Here is a 23580-nt window from a genome sequence, read left to right as displayed (position 1 = left end):
CCCCAGCCAGGCCCTAAGTACTGGGAATGATGAAGACAAGTCCTGGTAGGGAAGACAGGTGTAAACATGGTTCTGGAAAAGCAGGCGAGGCTGCTGTCCTCAGGCCTCCGCACCAAGACAGTGGGGTGCTGTGGGGATGCAGGGACTGAAGGCCCTGGGGAGAATCAGTCTGCACAAGAGAAATCTCAGAGAGAACGTGTGACTCCGGCCAAGGTGTGAAGGCAAATATGTGGAAAGGGGGCAAGCTCCCTCCAAGGATCCCAGGGGGCAGAATGGGCCTGGTGAGTGAGGGCATTCAGCTCCATAGGAAGAGAGCAGGGCCAGGCCAGCAGAGGGCCAGCCAGGAAGGGCAGCCCTCAAAATGTCCCCTCTGCCCACCCAGCCCCTGAGGCCCTTGTGGGCTGGGAGCCTGGGCCTGTATCCCTGGGAGTGGTGCATGGGAGGGAAGCTAGGAGAGAGGCCACTGCCCCAGCAGAAGGGAGATTTCCCTCCCAGGCCACAGCTGAGACTTGGGGACAATACCTGGCCCATTCTGGCTTCCCAGACCCCCTCCCCAAAGCTGGCCCATCCCTACGGGCTAGAGGCACGTGCCCTGCACTGAGCACAACTGATTCAGAGGACGGGGGGAGCCAGAATAGTGAGGGCTGCAGAGGGCAGGCCCCTTACTCAGGACAGCTTCTCCCTACAGCGTCCTCCAGGCCAAGGGGCTCATGGGTCTGGTCAGGAAACTGGAGCCTAGACTGGGGCCACCCACCCTGGCCGAGCTGCAGGTCCTGCTCTCAGAGCTAATGGTACCTAAGCCCCTTGATGCCAGGGACAGTGGCAACGACCAGGAGACCTGAAGAAGGACACCAGCTGGCTGAAGCCAGTCTGACCTCTCCCCTGCTTGGAGGAGGTGGGGTGGAGGGAAGCTACCTCCAGGGGCCAAGGATGCTGTGCCTGGGGCAGGCTGGCTGCTAACTCCAGAGAAACCATAGCCTCATTTCCCAGTGTCTCAGCACCCACTACAAATACCCGCCCCCAAATCCCCCCTGCCCTCCAGCCTCTTCCAAGACATGTGCGATACTTCATGCCCCCACTGCTCAGGCCCCGTGGGGTGCGGCCAGTGCCCTCTCTGACAGGAGGACACCACAGGAGGTCTCGTGAGGAAAGAAGGGCCATCTAGGGGGCCGAATGCAGACAGGACAGGTCCTGCTCATGGGGGAAGCCCCAAGGTGTGGGAGGCAGGTGTGAGAGCCTAAGACCCCTGAATGGGTGGGGGCCCCCAGCCCACAACTTCACCCAAATCTTGGGGAGTCCACAGGGTAGAGGCTAGGCCAGCCCTTCTCTCAGCAGCCCCAGGCCCCTGCTAAAGGGATACCTCTACTGGACAGTCTTCACATCACTCACGCCCATCCTCACGCCTGGGGAGGCCTGGAGGAGGGTGTCCTGGGCAGTCTTCACCCCACCGAGGCCCACCCTCATGCCTGGGGAGGTCTGGAGGAGAGGGGCCCACACAAGGCCCACACTGGGCCCTCACAGGCAGGAGCTGGGGGTTGGGGGGAGGGCCTCTGCTGCTCTACCACTTCTCATCATAGCATCATGAACACCCCAAGTCCCTGTGCCATTCTCCACAGAGCTGGCCCACAACGGGCCACCTGGACCAGCTGGGAGCACCACCCTCGGACTCAGCCCGGGAGGCAGAGGACAATTATCCTTACTTCAGAGACGAAGAGTATGAGGCCTAGAGAGGGCATGGGCCTTCCCTGTCACCAAGTGGGTACACAGGGGGCCTTTGGGGTTTGTCCCCAGCAGCACACCTCCCTGCCCCCAGCCGCCTGTCTGTACTCAGGCTGCTACATCCCTCACCACAGCCAAATAGGGGCCCAGGCACTGGCCCAGCCAGACCAGCTAGTGCTCCCTGAGAAGCAGCACCAGGACAATAGGCAAGTGCAGGGGCCACACTTCAGCTTGAAGCTGAGGAACGCAGCTGTGCGGGCCAGACAGGGCTCAGGTGAGCACACGGGCCAGGAGGGGAAACCTTCAAGTCATCACACACTCCACACCAAAAAAAGAGTTGCCACCGAGTCGATTCCAACTCATGGTGACACCACGTGTGTCAGAGTAGAACCAAGCTCCATAGTTTTCAATGGCTGATTTCTCAGACATAGGTCATCAGCCCTTTCTCCCCAGGTGCCTCTGGGTGGACTCGAACCTCCAGCCTTTCAGTTAGCAGCCAAGTACTTTATCATAGAATCTGGGTAAATCTCGTCTGTCCTGTGAACAGTGTCACACCTCCAGGGGTACCGTTTACACGGGACAGAGTGAGGATGGCCTGGAGTCAGCACCAAGGAAGGCTGAGGGCTGAATGGCTCACCCTTCTCCCTGGGTGCCCGCGCCTCCCAGTCAGGGGCCCGGCTCACCTGTGGGGTCGTCAGGGCGAAGGCTCTTCTTGGCAACTTCAGCCAGCGCCCCAAAGCCCAGACCCACAGCCAGACCTGCAGGGAGGATGGTGCGGGCGGTCAGCACTCTGCAGCGGGCTGCTGGCCACTACCACACAGACACCAGCTTCTACCCCGCCAGGGGGCCTTCATGAACACTTCAAGCATTTGACAGCAAAGGAAAGGTGGGAAGATGCGTATTGTTGTTTCAAGAGAACGTTTGGCTCAAGGCAGGTACTTATATTAGAACTCTTCTCCATCCCCATCACCTCTGCTAATCTCCAGACCCAGGGTCACAACCTCATATCCCCCAAATAACACACAGCTGGAAAACTCATCGGGAAGGACCTGGCACTAATGGAAAGATGGAACAGGGACAGACGGTCCATGGGCCAAGGACATCCCACCACTCATCATACAGGATCCACCCACTTCAGAGTCTGCACGAAGGCTCCCATTGCTCTGCAGCTGTGTGGTTTAGCTGTCCGTGACTGGAAGGACAGGCACAACACAGCAGGCAGTGGGAGGTGGTGGCCAACAGAATGTTTTACAAAAGCAAGAGATCAAGTGTCCCCAGTCCCAACTCATAGGGGCTACCAGAGCAGAGGCTGCAGAGCCCAGGTGATAGACCCCACCTCTGCTGACCTCCCAGCGGGCACTGATGGTGGGCTGAGGACAGGCCCTCCCTCCCCTTTTACAAACTTCTAACTAAAGTGCATGTACACCCCCATCTCTTCTAAGTCTGTCATTTGATGATCTCAACTATCTAGACGAGGGTCAAAGTAGAGAAGAGGCAGGAGGAAACCAGAGCCACAGAGGCCTCCGAGGCCAAGCACGAGAGCCCAGAGGCCACCCCCAGGCCGATTTCTTCGTACTTTCTACACAAAGCTAGCTGCACCTCATTAGCAGAGCTAAGTGAAGAACCGGTGACGGGTACGCAGGCTGCAGCCACCAGGGAACAGCAAAGGCCCAAGAAAGGGACAAAAATGCCCTAGTCCGAGCCTCAGAGAGCACAGACCCCAGAGAGCTGTGACGTGGACAAGCAAACGGCCCCACACACCTGGGGCAGCACCGCAACTGGAGGCGGGCTCCCACCAGGGCACCCTGTATAAGAGCAAGGAAAGCTGCAGGGCAGACTACGGGTGATGTTTCCTTTCTTACTCACATGCTCCCATAGCTTCCAAATTTTCTGCCATGATTGATTATGCACTCCTTTTATCAATCAGAAAAATAGTAAAGAAAAATGAATTTTTAAAGATAACTCAGTTTTTAAAAATGTCTTTGCAACACATTTTACCTGTCACTAGGCAACTGTGCAAGCCCTTTTCACTGGCTATGATAGCAGTTCCAGCCTCACAGCTGTTGTGGGAATTACACAATAAAAGTGAACTGCTTACCACAGGCTGAGCGTGCAGTAACTCGACAGAGTGTTTGCTAACGTCATTACTCCTGCTCGCGATGGCTGGACAGCACCATAAAGACACACAATGAGAGCCACGGTGTAATTTAGAATTTTCCAGGAGCCACATCAAAAAAGGGAAAAGTAGATGAAACTAATTTTAATAATATAATTTAACCCAATGTATCTAAAATATTATAATTTCAATGTGTAATCAATACATAATTAGGGATACTTTATATTTTTTTGGTACCTCCCCACCCCATTGCCATCAAGTCAATTCCAACTCACAGTGACCCTACAGGACAGATCAGAACTGCCCATGGGGTTTCCAAGGCTGTAATCTTTCCAGAGGAGCCCTGGCGGTGCAGTGGTTAAGAGCTGGGCTGCTAACCAAAAAGGTCAGCAGTTCGAATCCACCAGCCACTCCTTGAGAACCTACAGGGCAGTTCTACTCTGTCCTATTGTGAACCTGAGTCGGAATCAAACTGACTCAATGGCAATGGGTTTTAGCTAATCTTTATGGCAACAGACTGCCACATCTTTCTCCCACGGAGCAGCTGGTGGTTTCAAACCACCAACCTTTTGATTAGCAGCCAAGCACTTAACCACTGCGCCACCAGGGTGTGTATCTTACGCTTCCAGCTCATCTCATTTTGGATGAGTTACACTTCAAATGCTCAGTAGCCCCATGTGGCTGCTGACTAATGCACTGGATGGCACAGGGTTAGAATAAACCAAGCTCTGGCAATCTCTGGAGGAAGCTACAGTTACCCGGAAACTGTCCTGAGGTGGAGGTGCCGTCTCGGGGCTAGAGCACTGGATGCACTGGCTCTTCTTTTACCCAGAACTGGTGGGACAGGGAGGGGTGGCTTTGTTTTCTCTGACTCCCTGAGGGCACCAGGCACAGTGGGAGCCAGAGTCTGTGATTAAACATTAACTCCCCGCCTGCTCACCTGCACCCTGCCCAGAACACCATTCATTCTGCAAAATAGACAACAGACATCAACCTTCCAACTGTAGGAACTTTCACCAAATCTCTGGATCTAGGTTTTTCTATGTTCTGATCAAGTCCAAAGGCACACCTTCTATAAGAAAGGCAAATGGTGCAAAAGTGACCCAGCTTGGCCCTCACTGGGTAACACATAGCCAGCCCCTCCTCCTCCCAGCCCATCAGCTCCTCCGCTAAGCTCCCCCACCGCTGGGCGCCCCCCACACACCACACAGCTGCCTGTCACGCCCTTCTCTGGCCTCTTCCAGGCTGCAGGCAGAGCCCAAGCTCTCCTGGGGCAAGGACTGTCATTAAACAAATTACCGAAAAGGACAGGCACCAAGGAGGCCTCAGGCTCCTTCTGTGGCCCTGCATGCCCACAAAGGGCCAGCCCAATAGCAGGCCTCAAGCACCACCGATTGACAGAAGACAGGCCTAAAGGGCTCAGCCCAGGGGAAAATAGGCTCGAGCCAGCCTGGCAACCTGACCTCAGCAACCTGCTCAAAGGAGAACAAGCTGCTTGCCCGCCAACCCCACCTGTCACCAAGAACCTAGATGAGAGGGAAGGGCAGTGACCAAATGGCTCTTCTTTTACCCAGAACCAGTGGTGCCTGGGGAGCCCTGGTAGTACAGTGGTTAAGAGTTCGGCTGCTAACCAAAATGCTGGCTGTTCAAATCCGCTAGCCGCTCCCTGGAAATCCTAAGGGGCAGTTTTACTCTGTCCCGTAGGGTCCCTATGAGCCGGAACCGACTCGACGGCAACGGGTTTGGGGTGATGCCTGGATGGCAACTCCTGGAAGAGGAGCACCCTCAGCCTTGGGTCCCATCCTCCTGACACCACCATGAGTGCTCATTGCTTCCCACAGCACAAGGCAGCCCAGTCGCCAGGCCTTTCCACCCACCCCAACCGCTCCTTGTCTCCTAGGACATAGCAGGCCTCTCCTGATAGGGCTGGCCCTGTTCTGACAGGCCTCAGGCTCAGCCCAGCCTGCGCTGGAGTCCTGGAGGAAAAGCTGCCACAGAAGTGGCTCTATGGCCCCCAAAGCCCCTTGTCAGGAGCCTGGCTTCTCTCCTGGACTGTAAGAGGGAGCCAACCCATTCCAAGAAAGCACCTGACGTTTCTCTCACAGAGACTCTGCAGTCAAGGAACTGGGGGAAGGCAGGACTGCATGGGCCAGGCTTCCCGGGCGGAGGGTCTGCTGGGTGATTCCAGGAGCCCAGGCCCTCAGCAGAACCGGAAATCCCCCTGAAGGTCATCAGGGCCAGACAAAGCCATCCCTTCAGCAACCATGTGGCTTCTGCCCAGAGAAATATCAGAGGTTAAAGAAAATAAAGACTAAAACACCTTCAAACAAGCAGCGTCATTAGTAAGGAGGCTGGGTGAAAGGTGCTTAAGAGCAGGAACAAACAAATAAATGTTCGTTGTGGCTGTGGCTTTACTGGCCAGAAATCCTAGGTGTGTTTACAGAGCAGAGCTCAAGGGAGTGCCTCTGCTGTGTCTGAGGCCCCCAGTTCATTCTTCACTTTGCACTTTTTGGACCCATGGTGGCACAGTGGTTAAGAGCTCAGCTGTTAACCAAAAGGATGACAGTTTGAATCCACCAGCCACTCCTTGGAAACCCTATGGGGCAGTTCTAGTCTGTCCTATGGGGTCTCTATGAATCAACTCAACAGCAACAGGTTTAGTTTAGTTTAGTTTTGTTTTGAGCAAGGGGCAAAGCGAGCTCTATGGCTAAAACCACACCTACATAGCTCTTACTAGGTAACAGGCACTGTTCTAAACCTTCACCGTCTATTGGCGCATTGAACAGTCCCTCCTATCTGTTAAGACAAGGAAAGTCCACACAGAAAAGGCTGTGGGACAAGGGCATTTTCCTTCCCTTTAAGGTGCTCTGGAATCCTTCAGTAGTTGTCTACCTTCTCTATCACTACGTGGCACCCCCACTTACCCCAGCAGAGAAGAGCGGGGCCTGGGAGCACAGGAGGACAGGGGCAGGAAGGAGTGATGGAGTGAGTTCCGGTGGTGCGTTCTCCAAAGTCCTCAGATCTGGGGCTCTGTTTCCAGAACTAGGCCGGTGGGGAGGGGCCATGAGCACCTAACACCTAGCACAGTTCCCCGTGCTGGCTGCAGGGGGAGGCCCAGACTTCGGCTTGCATGAGAGAGACCACCGTCCTAGCCACAAATAAGCACATGGCTTTTGGGGACACACTGACTGCGGGTCTTAGTTTCCTCAGATAGTAACAACCACCCTAGTCTCCTTCACAGAGCTTCTGAGAGGGTGAAATATTCATGAAAGCCCCTTTTAAAGCATGCCCCTGAGAGAGCTGGGACTGTGCCCTGACACCTCTCTGCCGGGGGCACAAGTGCTCATTTCCCCAGTGCGTCTTCCTTACTTGGTGCAGTCAACACTCACACGGGAGAGCACTGGCTGCTGAGGAAGAGCCGTGTGAGCCTGTGTCACTGAGCATGGCCCCCCGCCAGGCCTCGCAGACAGCCCATCAACCCTGGAAACTCAGATTTCTACAATCTCAATGAAAATAAAATGCCCTATTGATAAATGTTTGCAGAGGAAAAAGGCTGACTTTAGACAACAAAGGGGCATCATGCCAGGAGGCCAGAGGTGCCAGTGCTGCCACAGTGGGCATGAACACCCCCCACCCCTGCAGTCCCAACCCTCTTGCCCCATCCAAAGGATCCAATGGGACACGGCTCTGCAAGGCCTGGCAAGCCACGGCTGGGTCTCAACCACTGTGAGAAAAAAAGACAATGTAGGGAGTCCTTCACAGAGCTAATTCAGTCAACCCACCGCACTATCCTTTATCCTGTCCTACATCCGGATACTTCTGCACAGTTAAAATGGACTTTAACAATAAATAAAATGAGGGTAACAGTTGATCATAGTGTTAGGTTTTGCTTTAAGTATTCTCACTTGGCAAAATTAAAAGATGGCCACCCCATGCTCCTGCACCCAATGTTTCTTCGTTTTTAATTTTACCACTAGGATGGGGGACATGACAGTTAGAGGGGAATGGGCATAGTGACCCCAGAGAGAGCTTTGTTTCTGATATATTAACAACACCCCCCCCAATGTATCAGAATGTGGGAAAAGAAGGAAAAATAGCTATCAACTCTGCATTTCCACCTAATCTCTGCCTGCTTTCTAACGAGAGATAACGTTCTCTCTTACATTACCTCACCTCTAAAGAAAACCAGTGGAGTCTGGTGAACTATTTTTTTTAAGCATTTTCTGAAAGTGTTTTATATATGAGAGTCCCTTAAGCTTTTACCTTTCAAAAATAATAAAATTCTCAAGGATCCGTTCACTCTACTCTTCATTCCTTGCCCACCAACATGCCTTCTCATGGCTTCATGTTTCTCTTTGTTTTCGGGTATCATATCTCAAAATCCTTTCTGAACAGAATCTGAATAGCCTCATCTCTTCCCATTTCTTCACTTATTGTTTCCTCTCTTCCTATTTCCCTTACTTAGTATTCTCCCCCCTCTTGCCTGAATGATGTAAATCATAAATTCTTGTGTAAAGGTATCAGTAATGACCACAGTGCTATGCATAAAGTAGTGTACAAATCCTTTTGATATGCTTTGTCTTATGCCTACTTTATCCATTAAACACTCATTTCTATAATCATCTGCTTCCCTCTTCTCTCTCTCATTTACAGGTACAGAAAAAAAAAAAAAAACATCGCATTGATTCCAACTCATAAAGACCCTCTAGGACAGGGCAGAAGTGCCCCTCAGGATTTCCAAGGAGCAACTGGCAAATTCGAATTGCCAACTTTTTGGTTAGCAGCCCATAGCTCTTAACCACTGCACCACCAGATGGTAAAATATATCCTCTATACCTTATACCTATAAGACTGAAGTACAGATAGAAAACAGGGTGGAAATTTAGAAAAGAGTATAAGAGACATATGGGACAGAGGAAAACGACCTGCCATATGCATAACTGGAGTCCTAGAAGGAGAGAGAGAAGAAATTTGAAGAAATGGCCAGAATTTCCCAAAACTTCGAAACACATAAAGCCACAGATTCAAGAAGCTCTGCAAATCCCAACCAGGATAAATGCAAAAAAAATCACACCTAGACACATCACAGTCAAGCTGCTAAAAATCAAAAACAAAGAGAAAAATCTTAAAGACAGCCAAAGAGAAAATATACACATTACCTTTAAGAGACCAACAACAGGACTAATAACTAAGTTTTCAATGGGAACAAAGGAAGAAGACAACAGAACTACATTGCTAAAGTGCTTAAATAATTTCAAAAATGGAATACTATACCCAGGGCAAAAATACCCTTCTAAAATGAAAGTGTAATAAAGACATTTCACACAAACAAAAATGAAGAATTCGTGATTAGCAGGCTACACCCCAAGAAATACAGAAAAGAGTTCTTCAGAGAAAAGGAAAATTATTCCAGATATAATTACTGAAATGCAAGAAGAAAAATGCAAAAAGGGTAAGTATGTGAAGTCTAAATTCATATGAACTGTAAAAAGGAATAATATCTTGTGGGGTTTAAAATATCTTGTGCTGTTTTAAAATATGTACAAATAAAATGCATATTAACATTAACACAAAAACAATAGGGGGAAACATGGAGTTAAAGTGTTCTAAGGTCCTAGCATCACTAGGGAAATAGTAAAAATAAAAATTTATATTAGACTGCAACAAACATATATTACTGAATACTAGGGAAATGTATAACATGCCAGCTAATGAAGGGAAAACATATAATTTTTAAAAACCTTTTATTAACTCAAAAGAAGACAAGACAGGAAGGAAAAAATCTAACAGGTGGGTAAAATAGAAAAAGCTAAGGTAGTAGATATAAACCCCAACACATCACTAATTGCATTAAATGTAAATGGACTAAATACTTCAATCATAAGACTGAGATTATCAGCACATACTTAAAACACACACACATACACTCGCCAAAAAAACCATATATATGCTGTTTACGAAAGATACACCTTAAATGCAAAAAGGTTGAAAGTAGAAAGGCAGGAAAAGAGGTACCATGCAAACACTAAAGAAGTATTAAGTGTAGCTATAATAATATCAGACAAAATAGGCTTTAATCAAGATAATAAGGAGCATATCACAATAAAGAAAAGGGCAATCTCCAGGAGGATATAACAATTCTAAATCGGTAAGCAGCCAATAACATAGCTTCAAAACGTATAAAGTACAAACCGACAGGACTAAAAGTAGATAAATCCACACTCCTAGCATAAGACTATAAAACACTTCTCTTGATAGCTGACAGAATAAACCAAACCTCACAGCGACCCTATAGGACAGACTAGAACTGCCCCATAGGGTTTCCAAGGAGTGCTGATAGAATAGGTAGATAAAATAAATCTTAAAAGATCTGATCAACATGAGTAACAAACCTGACCTAATTTAGATAGACAGACAGACAGACAGATGGCTAGACAGAAAGCTAGGAAGACAGATCACTGTACCCAACAATGCCAGAATACATACTTTCCAAGTATGTATGGAACATACACCACAATATTTCCAGTAGAGTCAATGGTAAAATTCTTATTTTATGGAAAGAAAAACCAAGGTAGGAACCTACGTCACATAGGAAGCGGGGCTAGAATTATAACCCAGATATTATAATGCCCTACAGCCCAGTTCTGACCTCAAATTCAGTATCTGACCCTATCTTCACACCATTCTTTACAAATATATACACAGATGGCCCAGCACATAGCATCACAGCCATAGCATCATACTAACTCACAGCCGTACTGGACTTAGAACTCCAACCTCCAACTCAGTATCAAAATGAAGCACCTAAACCAGAAAGCCCTAGCTTTCCACCCCAATACAGATGAACACCTACTGCTGACCTCTCCAAACACCTGTGAGGGTCCCTGCAGCAACCCTACCTTCCCAAGATGTAGAACGATCCCTTTCCCTCATATTCCCAAGTGTAAAAACTTTAAAGCCTCTCAGTCTACACCTTGAAAACATCTCATCTCCATGGGGGGAAGAAGAGCAAAGCGAAAGGCTAGATGTGTTTTCTGAGAAGACAAAGTAAAGTACTGTTACTTCAAACTGTTTGGACAATGAGCCACCAGTAAGGCACGCACTTTACATTGTTAATGAAGAACTTGCATAAATGTCGTTGTTGTTAGGTGCTGCTGAGTCCGTTCCAACTCATAGCAACCCCATGCACAACAGAATGAAACACTGCCCGGTCCTGCGCCATCCTCACAATTGTTGCTATGCTTGAGCCCACTGTCGCAGCCACTGTGTCAATCCATCTCATTGAGGGTCTTACTCTTTTTTGCTGACCCTCTACTTTACCAAGCATGATGTCCTTCTCCAGGGACTGATCCCTGGTGATAACATGTCCAAAGTATGTGAGACAAAGTCTCACCATCCTTGCTCCTAAGGAACACTCTGCTTGTACTTCCAATACAGATTTGTCCATGGTACATTCAATATTCTTTGCCAACATCACAATTCAAAGGTGCCAATTCTTCTTTGGCCTTCCTTATTCATTGTCCAGCTTACGAGGCAACTGAAAACACCATGGCTTGGCTCAGGTGCACCTTAGTCCTCAAGGTGACAGCTTTGCTTTTCAACACTTTAAAGAGGTCTCTTGCAGCCAATATGCTCAATGCAATGCGTCTTTTGATTTCCTGACTGCTGCTTCTGTGGGCGCTGACCGTGGGTCCAAATACAATGAAATCCTTGACAACTTCAATCTTTTCCCCGTTTATCATGATGTTGCTTAATGGTCCAGTTGTGAGGATTTTTGTTTTATGTTGAGGTGTAATCTACACTGGATAAATAGTATGTTGTGCAGTTCTTTCTAAGGGTCTATGGGATTGATTCTGATCTTTTCTATTCAATTCCATTCTGCTTCATTTGTTTTTTAAATGCTGGTCTTGACCCACTAAATTGATTTCACGCCCACTGAAGGGTCCCAACCTACAGTTTGAAGACCTGTGAGTGAAGCAGCAGGCCCAAAACTCATCTCTGGGGCCAGAACAGCACATTCTTCCCAGATCCGGCTTCTCTGCTCCTACCCTGGCACCTCCAAGCCTGAAACACTAGCTGCCAATTTCTCAGGCAACAACATGGGCAGCTCTAAGTCACAGCTGCGGGCAAACCTCCAGCACACAGACACCCAAGGACGGCTCCAGACATCAGCCAGCTGTCAACGAGGGATCGAGAGGTTTATAATGGTGTAAAGCACCTACCAAGACCTGGGCCTCTCCTCGCCCCAACAAAGGCCCCCTCTGTCTGGCCTTGCCCTCCAGCCTCTGAGTGGAGCCTGCACCCCGGTTTTACTGAAGTTGCCTTTTATTCTACATACCTTGCTATGTCACCCCTCTCTCTTCAGTCTCTTCATTCCTTAGCCCACCATCCAAAAGGCCGTGATAGTTGCCTGTCTCACCAGGACTTTGTGTGTGTTCTATCAAATCCTGATTCACCATGGAGACTTTCACCCTGACCACCTTTCCCAAACGGATCCTCCCCCACCCCACAAAGACGCCCGGAAGAGGATTACATCCATTCTAGAACAGGTCAGTCGCACTAAGCCTTCCGAGAGCGGGCTCTGTGAGGAACCCTAGTCTGGAGTGAGGCGGAGGAAAAGAGCTATAGAAGAAAACCACAGATGGAAGATAAGGGCTGTTCCTGCCTTCAAACTCATGGCAGAAAGAAGAGAAGCTGTTTCAATATTTATAATAAACATGATACATTTTTAACATATTTAAATATATTTAATGCACATTAAATATGTATTTAAAAAGTGCTTGGTTGCTAACCAAAAGGTACCCAACTAATAGTCAATGTACAAAGCAGGGAAAGTGCCAAGTCTTCTGGGGGCTAAGGAACATTACGGCCCAGCAGAGCAGTGGCTCTCCAACTTATTCTGATAGTGGAATCCCAGAAAGTTACAATGTTCTATGAGGAACTCCTTGAAATCTTAACCCATTAAATGGAAACAAAGTAATAACTTTGCGCTAAAACTTAGATGGCACTTTATGCTAGATTCTTAAACAGCTAAGTAGTGGCAGATGCCAAATTTTAAGACAACAATTGCAGAAGAAAACTTTAAAGTTGAGAAAAGTCTATCCAATTACTCTAATGTGGATAACCCAGTACTTATATATAATCAATAAAGCACGGGTTGTTCATAGGTGCCACCAAGTCGGTTCTGACATATAGTGATCCTGTGTACAACAGAACGAAACACTGGCGGTCCTGCGCCATCCTCAGAATCATTGCTATGTTTGAACCCATTGTGGCAGCCACTGTGTCAATCTATTTCACTGAGCATCTTAAAGGGCACAAGCACAGATACTTCTTGGACTTAACCAAACACCTCATGGGATTGGTTTATGGGGTGTGAAGGCTTAGGGCCACAGTTTCATGGGACAACTTGGTCAACTGGCATAATACAGTACTTAAAGTTTATGTTCTACATCCTAGTTTGGTGAAAAGCATTTGGGGTCTTAAAAGCTTGCAAGTGGCCATCTAAAACACAACTCTTGGTCTCTACGTTTTCAGAGTAAAAGAGAAAGAAGGGAAGCAAAGCCTCAGAGAAGAAACTAATCTATAGGACTAACAGTCTACATGAACCATGACCTCATCTACCCTGAAACCAGAGCTAGATGGTGCCCGGCTACCACTACCGACAATTCTGATCAGGAACACAGTAGATGAATACTGATAGAATGGGAGCAAAATGTGGAACAGAATTCAAATTCGTAAAAAGTCCAGACTTACTGGACAGGTTGAGGCTGGAGGACTTCCTAAGACTATCGCCCTGAGACACTCCTTAAACCTTGAATCAAAACTATTCCATGAGGTCATCTTTTAGCTAAATAGCAGATTGGTTCATGAAATAAACAATATCACCCATGAGTACTGTGCTCCCTTAAAAAAAATCATCTATATAAGACCAAATGGTCAACATTTACTCTAAAGCAAAGATGAGAAGGCAAGGGGGCAGGGAAACTGGATTACTGGACATGGTACCACCTGAATAGAAATAACGAGAAAGCTGACAACCTGTGAAAAACGTAACCAATAGTGTTTCTGAGCAAACTGTGTTCAGAATCACTGAACAAACTATGTAGAAATTGTTAAACGGGAACCTAATCTTCTGGGTAAACTTTCACCGAAAAAAACTCTTTTTTTAAAAAAAGCAGATCCATGTTCACCGAAGCATTATCCACAATAGCCAAAAGGTAGAGACAACCTAAATGCTCATCAACAGATGAATGGATAGTCAAAATGTGGTATGTACCCACCAGACCACCAGGGTGACCCTTGCTCCACAACGGAACATTACTCAGGCATGAAAATAACGAAGTTCTGATACATGCTACAACATGGATGACAACATGGATGAATGCTGAAAACATTATGTTAAGTGAAATAAATCAAACAGAAAAGGACAAATACTGTATGGGTCCACTTACATGAAATATCTAGAACAGGCAAATTCACAGAGACAGAAGGAAGATGGGCGGTTAGCAGGAGCTGGGGGGATGGGCAAGGGGGAGGTATTGCTTAATGGGCACAGAGTTTCTGTTTGGGGCGATGAAAAAGTTTTGGGAATAGTGATGATGGCAGTACAACATGGTGACTGTAATTAATGCCACTGAGCTGGACACTTAAAAATGGTTAAAATGGCAAATTTTACATTACATATATTTTCCACCAACAATTTTTTTAAAGCAGATACAACTGCTATAAAGCTTTATTTACTCTAAAATTATCTTCTGACTTATATGAAGAGAGCACAGAGGTACTAGACACAATGGCTACTCAAAACCCAGTGGCGGTACCAATGAAGCGCACACTCTCCAGTCGATTAAAATGGGCTTTAAAGGACGGCAGCAGCACCCCATGATCACTGATGGGTTCCCCAGTGGGCTTATTCCAGGGCGAGAAGGCCCCATTTGGTTGCTAAACAGCCTCAGCAAAGAACTTCTACTCCTTTCCCGGCATTCTTCCTGCAGAAGCCACGGGGCTGAGGCAGGAGAAGCTGACGCTGCAGACATGGCCCCTCAAGGCAGCCTGAGAAGCAGTTAAAGCTGCCCATCAAGGCAGGGTGTCACTGGTACACCAACCCCTAGAGGCGGCCGAGGCCGAGCTGGAATCCAGTAACTGGATCATCTGCCTGGTAGAAGACGTCGGAGATGGGCCCTCCATAGCTAACACAGGAGCAGCCAATGCCACCTGCTCCTGACACCTTCCCCTGGGCACCACTGGGTCCCCACCCTCTCCCACCCCCACCAGACCACCAGGGTGACCCTTGCTCCACTCAGCCAGGGCAGGAGAGGTGGCACAGGGGCACCTTACCTCCAAAGTTGGCCAGCCGACCAATCCGCGTAACTGGTACCTTCCGCTCCCGAGCTCTCTCACTGAGCTAGAGGAAGAGAGAGAGACCTCATGGGATCAGCAAACAGGGCCCTCCCCACCCACAAAAGCAGCAGATCCGCCTAGCAGCACATTCCCCCAAAAGGCCTCCATAGTCCTAACAACCCAGACCACAGTGTCCACCAGGTGGGGCACTGTGTCAGGAACTGCCCAGCCCCGCTCAGGTCTTCAGGACACACCGTCTGCTTGTGGGGCTTGCCCTCCGGGCGCGCCTTGGCCTGCCGGGCCTTCTCGATGTCCTCTGCCGTGAGGCCCCCCATGGGGGACTGGTCCTGGTGGAAGAACCTTCGCTGCACACCCGTGATAGAGTATGGGTCTCGGCAGTCTACAAAGAGCTTCCCGTTCACCATTCCCAGAGGGGAGGTGGCCCAGCCCGGGCGCCTGGCTTCCCTGAAAGGTCCACTGGCTGCATAGGCAGGAGCTGGGCCCTCACTGCGGGTCTGGTCCAGGGGTGGCGAGGACGGCGGGTCAGAGGCTGCAGAGAAATGTGCAGCATCTCCCACTGCCTGTGGCCCCGAGAAGTGGAGCTCTGCCTCCAGGTCATCAAAGCTCTCGGTGTAAGGCTCTTCGTGTTTCTCCTGACCCTGCAGGGAACAAACAGCACTCAGAGAAGAGAAGCGCCAGTCCAGCCCCTCCCACTCTGCACAAGGTGGCACCCCACAGCTGCTCCCTGAGCCCTGAGGGTAGGTGCCGTGCCACTCTGGCCCAGGAGGCAGGAGACCCAGATTCCACTCCTGCTTCGGCAGCTCAGTGTGTGCTCCCCGACAGCGGACCCCACATGGCCAATGAGCCCTGCTGGGGCCAGGTGAGGCGAAAAGAAGGGACAGCTCTCCTAGGAGTATGTTCCTCACCTAGGAATCAAGCTTAAGAAGGGGCTGTGGGGAGGATAAACCAAGACAAGACAGGAATGGGGAGCTCTGAAAAGCGAAAGCACAGCAAAAGACCAGGGACGGACAAAGGGAATAACATGGACTAGGGACTTTTTTTTTTTAGGAACCCCAGCACCCACTGCAGGCAGGCACCACACCGTGGACACCACTTTCCACCATGGGCACTTGAAGATGCTCTCACAGGACAGCTCGTCACACCAGGAACAGGCCCAGGATACTGAGGACGGCAGGGAGGGGATGTTATAGGTTGAACTGTGTCCCCCAAAATACGTACTGAAGTCTTGGCCCCTGTACCTGTGGATGTGATCCTGTTTGGAAATAGAGTTTTCCATGTCATGTTAAGGAGGTCATATCAGTGTAGGGTGGATCGGAAGCCTAATCACTTCTGAGTTATCAAAAGAGCAGATAACATGCCGAGACACGCTCAGGGGGACGTCAGGTGCCATGTGAGGGCCCATTTACAAGCCCAGAACACCAGAAACTAGAGAGAGGCCACAGAAGGAATCCACACAGCCAAGACCCTGATTTGAGCTTTTAGCCTCCAGAACTGTGAGAAAATTAATTTTTGTTCTTTGAAGTCACCAACCTGTGGCATTTCTGTTGTTATGGAAGTACTAGGAGCTAAGACGGGCTACACCGTTCTTCCTTTCTGACAGTCACGGAGGCCTCACCGTAGCCAGGTTCCTTCTACGTGAACGCTGAGTGAGCTACGTCCTCATCTGAAAACAGGGCTCTCCACCAACACAGAGTGACACGGGGCCCCAGAGGATGACCTAACTGGACCCAGGAAGCAGTGTGAGGAGGCTATAATTAGAACAGTGTGGAGTCCTGAAGGGAGGTCAGTGGCCTGGATGTCCTGATTCACTGACATGCAGCAATGCTAACAGTGACTACGTGCTGAACACTACGTGCTGCCACAGGTCACACAGACGGCCACCTCAGGGCCTGCTCACTCAGCGGTACATGGCACCACGGGATCTGAAGAGATAAGGCTTGCTGTCCGTGGGAGGAAAGAGAGCAGCTGTCACTGTCATTTCACAAATGGGAAACTGAGGCTGGGCAAGCTAAAGTAACTAGGTCAAGGGCCACGGCCTTCAAATGGTGGAGCAGGGGTCCAGAGCCTAGGCTGGACCTGCTGGCTACTCTGAGGCCACACTTTTCTCTGAGTAGAAACAAACCATATTTCGATCCGCTAGGCGCCTCTCAGGACCAGCAGGGTAACCCTGGAGTCTGGGGCCAGGTCATGTGAGCCACGGCAGGGCCCCCCTGCTCCATACCTCCCATGATGGCTACCCAGCCACGCACCACATTACCTGCTGGTGCGGCTGTGAGACCCCACAGGCTCAGTGTGCAGGATGATCATGTGAACAAAGACTTGAAGAGCTGGAGGGAGACAGGTTCCTCGGGTTGTTTGACCCTCCGTCCCCTCAGGAAGAGGGTAGACACCAAAACTCTAAATGTTTAGTTAATGAGTGGAAGCAAACTGGAAGCCATCGCACTGCTCACATGCCTCCTTCACAGTGCTGGACTGTCACCCCGTACCTAGTGACTGTGTGGGGATCAGCCCTTCCGAGACCCCAAGGCCTCTGGCCTGCATGAAGGGTGAGAGGGGGAATAGAGGAGGGAGTCTGGGCAGGAGGCCCCTCTAGCCTCTCAGGGGAGGAGGCCTGCTGACAGTGCTGTACACTGTCTCACTTCTGGGTGGCCCCAGGCGAGCTGGGCACTCTCATTTCCTGAGTGTTCTACAGGAGAAGCCCGCAACGGGAAGACACCGAATGAGGCAGTAAGGGCCACAACCCATCCCTGGAGACGAGGGGTAAGAGTAGAGCTCTGAGACTGGTCCTCACATCAAACTACTTAAGTCTCAGTTTCCTCATCTGAGACATGGGGAGAAGCATCTGAGCCTGCCCACCTCCCAGGATGGGGGGAGCCTCAGATGAGATCACAAAAGTAAGACTTCCAGAAGCTAAAGACTTCCAGAGTGAGAGTGAATTCTGCATCACCACTGGGCCCTCGGGAAGCAGCTCCATGGGGGTGGGGGACCCTAGGAATTCTAAACCTGGGACTGACCAGAGACCCGAGGGTGTGATGTCCTCACAGCTTAGAGGAGTGTCTGTGTCTTTGTCCAGAAGGTCCACAACCACAGAACAGAAATGGAAGGTATAAGGAGGCAGGGCACCCCTGCAAAGCAACTTCCAGCATGCATGCGCGCACAAACACACACACACACACACACACACAGATACAAACAGAGACTCACAGAGACACACAGATACACATGCACACAGACACACACGTGCACACGTACACCTTTCCTTATCCCAGCAGGCTATCAGGAAAGTTGCTGACAACAGTGCAGGGTGACACCCAGGTAGACAGCGCCCTGCTACAGTAATCCTTCCTCATCATGGCCTCTCCAGCACTCTCTTGTGCTTAAAGCTTTCCCCTTGGGCAGTAAAATGTGGAGGCTTTCTGGACATGACACAAAAGGCAATCTGCTTCCCCAGAGAGCAAGAAGGACAAGGTGAGGCTAGAGATGAAGGGGCCCTGAGCACGGCTGTGCCAGCTGCTGCCTGGGAAGAGCAGAGCCCCAAGCCAGTGCCCAGAGACCCTCAGCAAGACAAAGGAGAACGAGGCCCAGCCTTGGCTGAGCAGCCACGGCAGGAAGAGCTTTGGAAGCCCGACCCAGGCTGATGGACACACGGGCTCCAGTGAGAATGAGATGTCCAATAAAGCATGCGTTTCCCAGCCTGGCCACGTCCCTGCACAGCCCACACTGGGGCAGGTTCCAAAAACCCACCCAACAAAAATACTACCATAAACCAGATAAACAAAGGAGAGGTTCTTGGTCTCATAAAGAAACTGCTTTGCTCAAGGAAGTTCCTTTTGCCAGCCCTCCATAAAAATACAGGTGATTGTAACTTATTTCTTTGTGATTTTTTTTTTAGTTTCCAAAATTTAAAAGGCCTCTCTTCAGTGCCTTCACACAGGCCCCAGGGACTAAACTTAGGCCAGATCAAGTGGTCACCTGGGAAGTCCCTGCAGGACACAGCCTAGGACTGCCCCCCACCCTGACATCACCAGGTGCTAGGGAGGCATTGGTGAACCGCTCATCTGAATAAAGAGGTGCAGGACAAGTGGCTCCTGGGAGCTCTTCCTGCTCTGTGACGGACGCCATAGCTAAAACAGAACGAACCCCAGCATTGCATGAGAGGCCCTTGCTGCCCATGTAGAAAAGCTCACTGCACTGACTTGTCGGTTCTCCAACCCAGGCCACAAGCAAGACTAGTCACCGTGGCTGTTGTCCCAGTTCACACCTCTGGTCTCACCCAGAGCTCCAAGCCCCCTCCCATCAGCACTCCTTTCACTGCCAGGGCAGCCCCCTTACCGGCATGCTCGCAAACACCACGCCGAACTGCTCCGCAGCTGTGGACTGCAGGGCCCTGGCTGCCATGAGAAGCTCCCCACCGAGGCCCAAGTACTGCAGGTGTGTCTCCAGGGCCGCCTGGGTCAGCTTGGCAAGGCCTTTGATCAACATGATGGCGTCCCCCAGCACGGCAGCCATCCTTCAGGGCTGGAAGAGAGGAGGCAAAGATGACGCTCACAAGGCAAAGATGACGCTAAAAGAGAGAGGAAGGGCCCACAGTCAAGGCAGACTCTAGGGTGACCCTTGACACACCTGGGCACTGGGGTCAGGGGGAAAGATTCGTGATTCAGCCAAGCAGCCGTTGAGTCGGTGTTGTGTGCCAGGCCATGAAAAACAGGCATAGAGAGCTAACGAGATCTGCCCAGGCACACGGCTACTGAGCGGCACAACCAGGACTTGGCCAGGTACACGGATTGCCAGTCCAGTGCTCATTCTTCCACACACAAACTGTACGTTGGGAGAGAACAGCCCAGCTTCTGAAGTAGCTCCTGCAGGGTAAGGGGGCCACTCATGGGAGCAGTGGTGCAACCCAAGTCCCCAGTGGTGAAGAAGGCTGCCTGCCCCTTCCCAATCACAATCACAGCACAGCCTCTAACGACCACCACAGAGCCACCACAGACTGAGGGACAACCAGAGTTCCCTCCCTCCCACCCTCAGGCTCAACTATGCACCAAGCCAATGTTTTCCAAACAGCAGTCCAGACCCAAAGTCCAATCAATTTAGAAGATCCCAGCCAGCACTAAAAACAAACAACATGAAACAGGACAGAAAAGGAAGTGTCAGAGAGTGCATCATGGGTAGGACGGTTTCGTGAAACAAGTTTTGTATGTGAGTGTGTCTGCATGTACGCACTTTTCTCTCTTCTGGGTCACAATGTAAAATGTATTTATTAATGTAGGTCAGGGTAAAAATATATGAAAGCCACTGAACACAGAGGTGCCTCACAGGGCTGGGCATGTGTTGTCAATCAACCCAGTTTTTAGTAAGACCCTATTAGCAGCACTGTGCTGGAGGAGTAAGATAAGGTCTGTTAATGTGCTGGAGACTTAAGTAACCCCCACTACCCCCGAAAAAAAAATAGCAGGAGACCCTCAGAAGTGTCACCGGAGCACTCTGCCTGGGAAGAGCTAGACAGACCAGTTTAGCAGGAAGATGGGATTTGATGTAAGTCTCAGAGGTAAGGAAGAGCCAGAAGATGGGGGTGTGAAAGGTACTTGCGGCAGGGAGCCTGCATGCAGAAACACGCGGAGGCTGAGAAGTGCCCGGTCCACCCTGGAGGCAGGCATAGGACAGCAAAACGGAGGGGACTGTCACAGGGCCACCTTCTGGGATTCCACCTTCTGCTCACACTCAATAATAGATGCACAAGCAGGAAACATTCACATAAGAGCTAACATGGGTCCTTAACCAGAACTTGACAGGGGAGCTGCCCCAGCCCACTCCAGGGACTCCTGGGCATGGGGCAAAGCTACTTTGAGAAAGTATTTTCTTCTTTAAAAAAAGAAATGGAATTGTGCTGACAGAGAAATCCACTAATGTGCAGGGGCCTGGGAAGCTGGGGTGACCTGCCATAACCCACCCTCAGAGGGCACCTTCTTCTCTGACACGGTATCAGCTAGCAGGCACCAGGCTTAAATGCCTTCCAACATCATCTCCTTTTCATCTTCATAAAACAACCGGACTTAGGGTTATTATTAGTGTCCCATTTTGCAAGTGAAAAAACCAAAGCCAGAAAGGTTAACCAACTGGCCAAGTTCATTCGGCTCGTGAATGGTAGGCCAGGGTCCCAACCCAGCCCTCGCCTGCTCTGCACCCACCACACCAGGGTGTCTCCCCACACCTTGCCCCACCAACTCTAAGACACCTCTGCAGGGATGGGAACCACTAAGGCACAAATGGGCCACCTGCACCCTAATCAAAGCCAGTGAGGTTTTTGGAAGGTGGTCATACCCTTGAAAGACACATAGACAAGAAGGGGGACCAGCCCAGCCTACAGTCTGGTGCCATTTCACACTCTGGACCCGCTCCAGACTCCTGGCAATAAACAAGAGTGAGCCCCACAGACCAAACAGCTAAGACTGGGAAGAAAGGAAGTAATCAGAGCTCAGCTGTGGCTGGTGACATCGCTGAACACCTCCCTAGCCCCTGACCTCACCCCCAACATACCATCACGCTTCAGTCACCACCCTAAAAGTATGGGGGAAGAAGCACCCACGAGATCCACTAGACCCTGGTGACAGAGAAGGGTTTTGAAAGAGACATCAGGGACATCAATGGTGGGGGCAGAGGCCCCAGCCACATCAGTTCAGAAGGATCCTTGCTGGTGGCCACAGGACCATTCCTCTCAGCCACTGTCCCAGGGACCCCCGAAACAGGCCTCCCCCTTGCCTCTGGACTCACCTCTAAATCCAATCCGATAACAAGACATGAGTCTCCCATAGGCTACAAGCCCCCATGATTCCAATACCTCACCTCATCTGCTAACCGATGTCAAATCCTCCTCAGAACTTTGAACAAATATGGTAAAAAAAAGACCTGTCTAATTCAGACTTTGCTTTCAGCCCTAAAACTAGTTCTGCCTGAGTTTTCCATCCAAGTTATCCCAAGTACTAAGGTTTCACTAGAGCAAAGCTGTTGTTGTTGTTGTTAGGTGCCATCAAGTAGGTTCCGACTCATAGCAACCCTATGGGCAACAGAATAAAACACTGTCCAGTCCTGAACCATCCTCACAATCACTGCTATGTTTGAGCTCACTGCTGCAGACGCTGTGTCATCCATCTCGTTAAGGGTCTTCCTCTTTTTTGATGACCCTCTATTTTACCAAATATGATGTCCTTCTCCAGGGACTGGTCCCCTCTGATAACGTGTCCAAAGTAAGTGCAATGAAGCCTTGCCATCTTCCCTTGTAAGGAGCATTCTGGCTGTACTTCTTCCAAGACAGATTTGTTTGCTCTTCTGGCAGTCCATGGTATATTCAATACTCTTCACCAACACCATAATTCAAAGGATCAATTCTTCTTCTATCTTCCTTACTCATTATCCAGCTCACATGCATATGAGACAGTTGACAATATCACGGCTTGGGTCAGGTACACCTTAGTCCGCAAGGTGACATCTTTGCTTTTCAACACTTTAAAGAAGTCTTTTGCAGCAGATTTGCCCAATGCTACATCATTTGATTTCCTGACTGCTGCTTCCACGGGCATTGATTGTGGGTCCAAATAAAGTGAAATCCTTGACAACTTTCTATCTTTCCTCTGTTTATCATGATGTTGCTTATTGGCCCAGTTGTGAGGATTTTTGTTTTCTTTATGTTGAGGTGTAATCCATACTGAAGGCTGTAGTTTTTGACCTTCATCAGTAAGTGCTTCAAGTCCTCTTCGTTTTCCGCAAGCAAGATTGTGTCATCTGCATATCACAGATTTTTAGTGAGTCTTCCTTCACGCCTGATACCGCATTCTTCTTCAGACAGTCCAGCTTCTCAGATTATTTGCTCAGCATACAAATTGAAAAAGTATGGTGAAAGGATACAATCCTGACGCATACCATTCTTGATTTTAAACAATGCAGTATTTCCTTTTCTGTTTGAAGGGCTGCCCGTTGGCCTACATACAGGTTACACATAGCATAATTAAGTGTTCTAGAATTCCCATTCTTTGCAATGTTATCCATAATTTGTTACGGTCCACAGTCAAATGCCTTTGCATAATCAATAATACACAGGTAAACATCTTTCTGGTATCTTCTGCTTTCATCCAAGATCCATCTGACATCAGCAATGATATCCCTTGTTTCATGTCCTCTTCTGAATCCAGCTTAAATTTCCAGCAGTTCCCTGTTAACAAACTGCAACCATTTTTGAATGATCTTCAGAAAAATTTTACTTGCATGTGATATTAATGATACTATTAGATAATTTCTGCATTCTGTTGGGTCACCTTTCTTTGGAATGGGCACAAATATAGCTCTCTTCCTGATAGTTGGCCAGGTAGCTGTCTTCCAAATTTCTT

The 23580-nt window shown here is 49.5% G+C and overlaps 1 protein-coding gene across 1 annotated transcript in view; it reads right to left on the bottom strand.

The window, feature by feature from the left end:
* COQ8A (coenzyme Q8A) overlaps positions 1-23580 on the bottom strand; it is a 50518-nt gene that overhangs the window by 8719 nt on the left and 18219 nt on the right. The window contains exons 2-5 of the mRNA XM_049868074.1: positions 19532-19717; positions 15433-15837; positions 15176-15242; positions 2403-2477 (exon numbers count right to left, since the gene is read on the bottom strand). Of these exons, the coding sequence (XP_049724031.1) occupies positions 2403-2477; positions 15176-15242; positions 15433-15837; positions 19532-19708 (724 nt within the window). The 5' untranslated portion in view covers positions 19709-19717. The remainder of the gene's footprint in view (positions 1-2402; positions 2478-15175; positions 15243-15432; positions 15838-19531; positions 19718-23580) is intronic.

The sequence above is a fragment of the Elephas maximus genome, chromosome 24 (genome assembly GCF_024166365.1).
Source record: "Elephas maximus indicus isolate mEleMax1 chromosome 24, mEleMax1 primary haplotype, whole genome shotgun sequence".
NCBI lineage: Eukaryota > Metazoa > Chordata > Mammalia > Proboscidea > Elephantidae > Elephas > Elephas maximus.
Note: the sequence above shows the minus strand (reverse complement) of the source record. Positions and strands in the feature narration are given on the sequence as shown.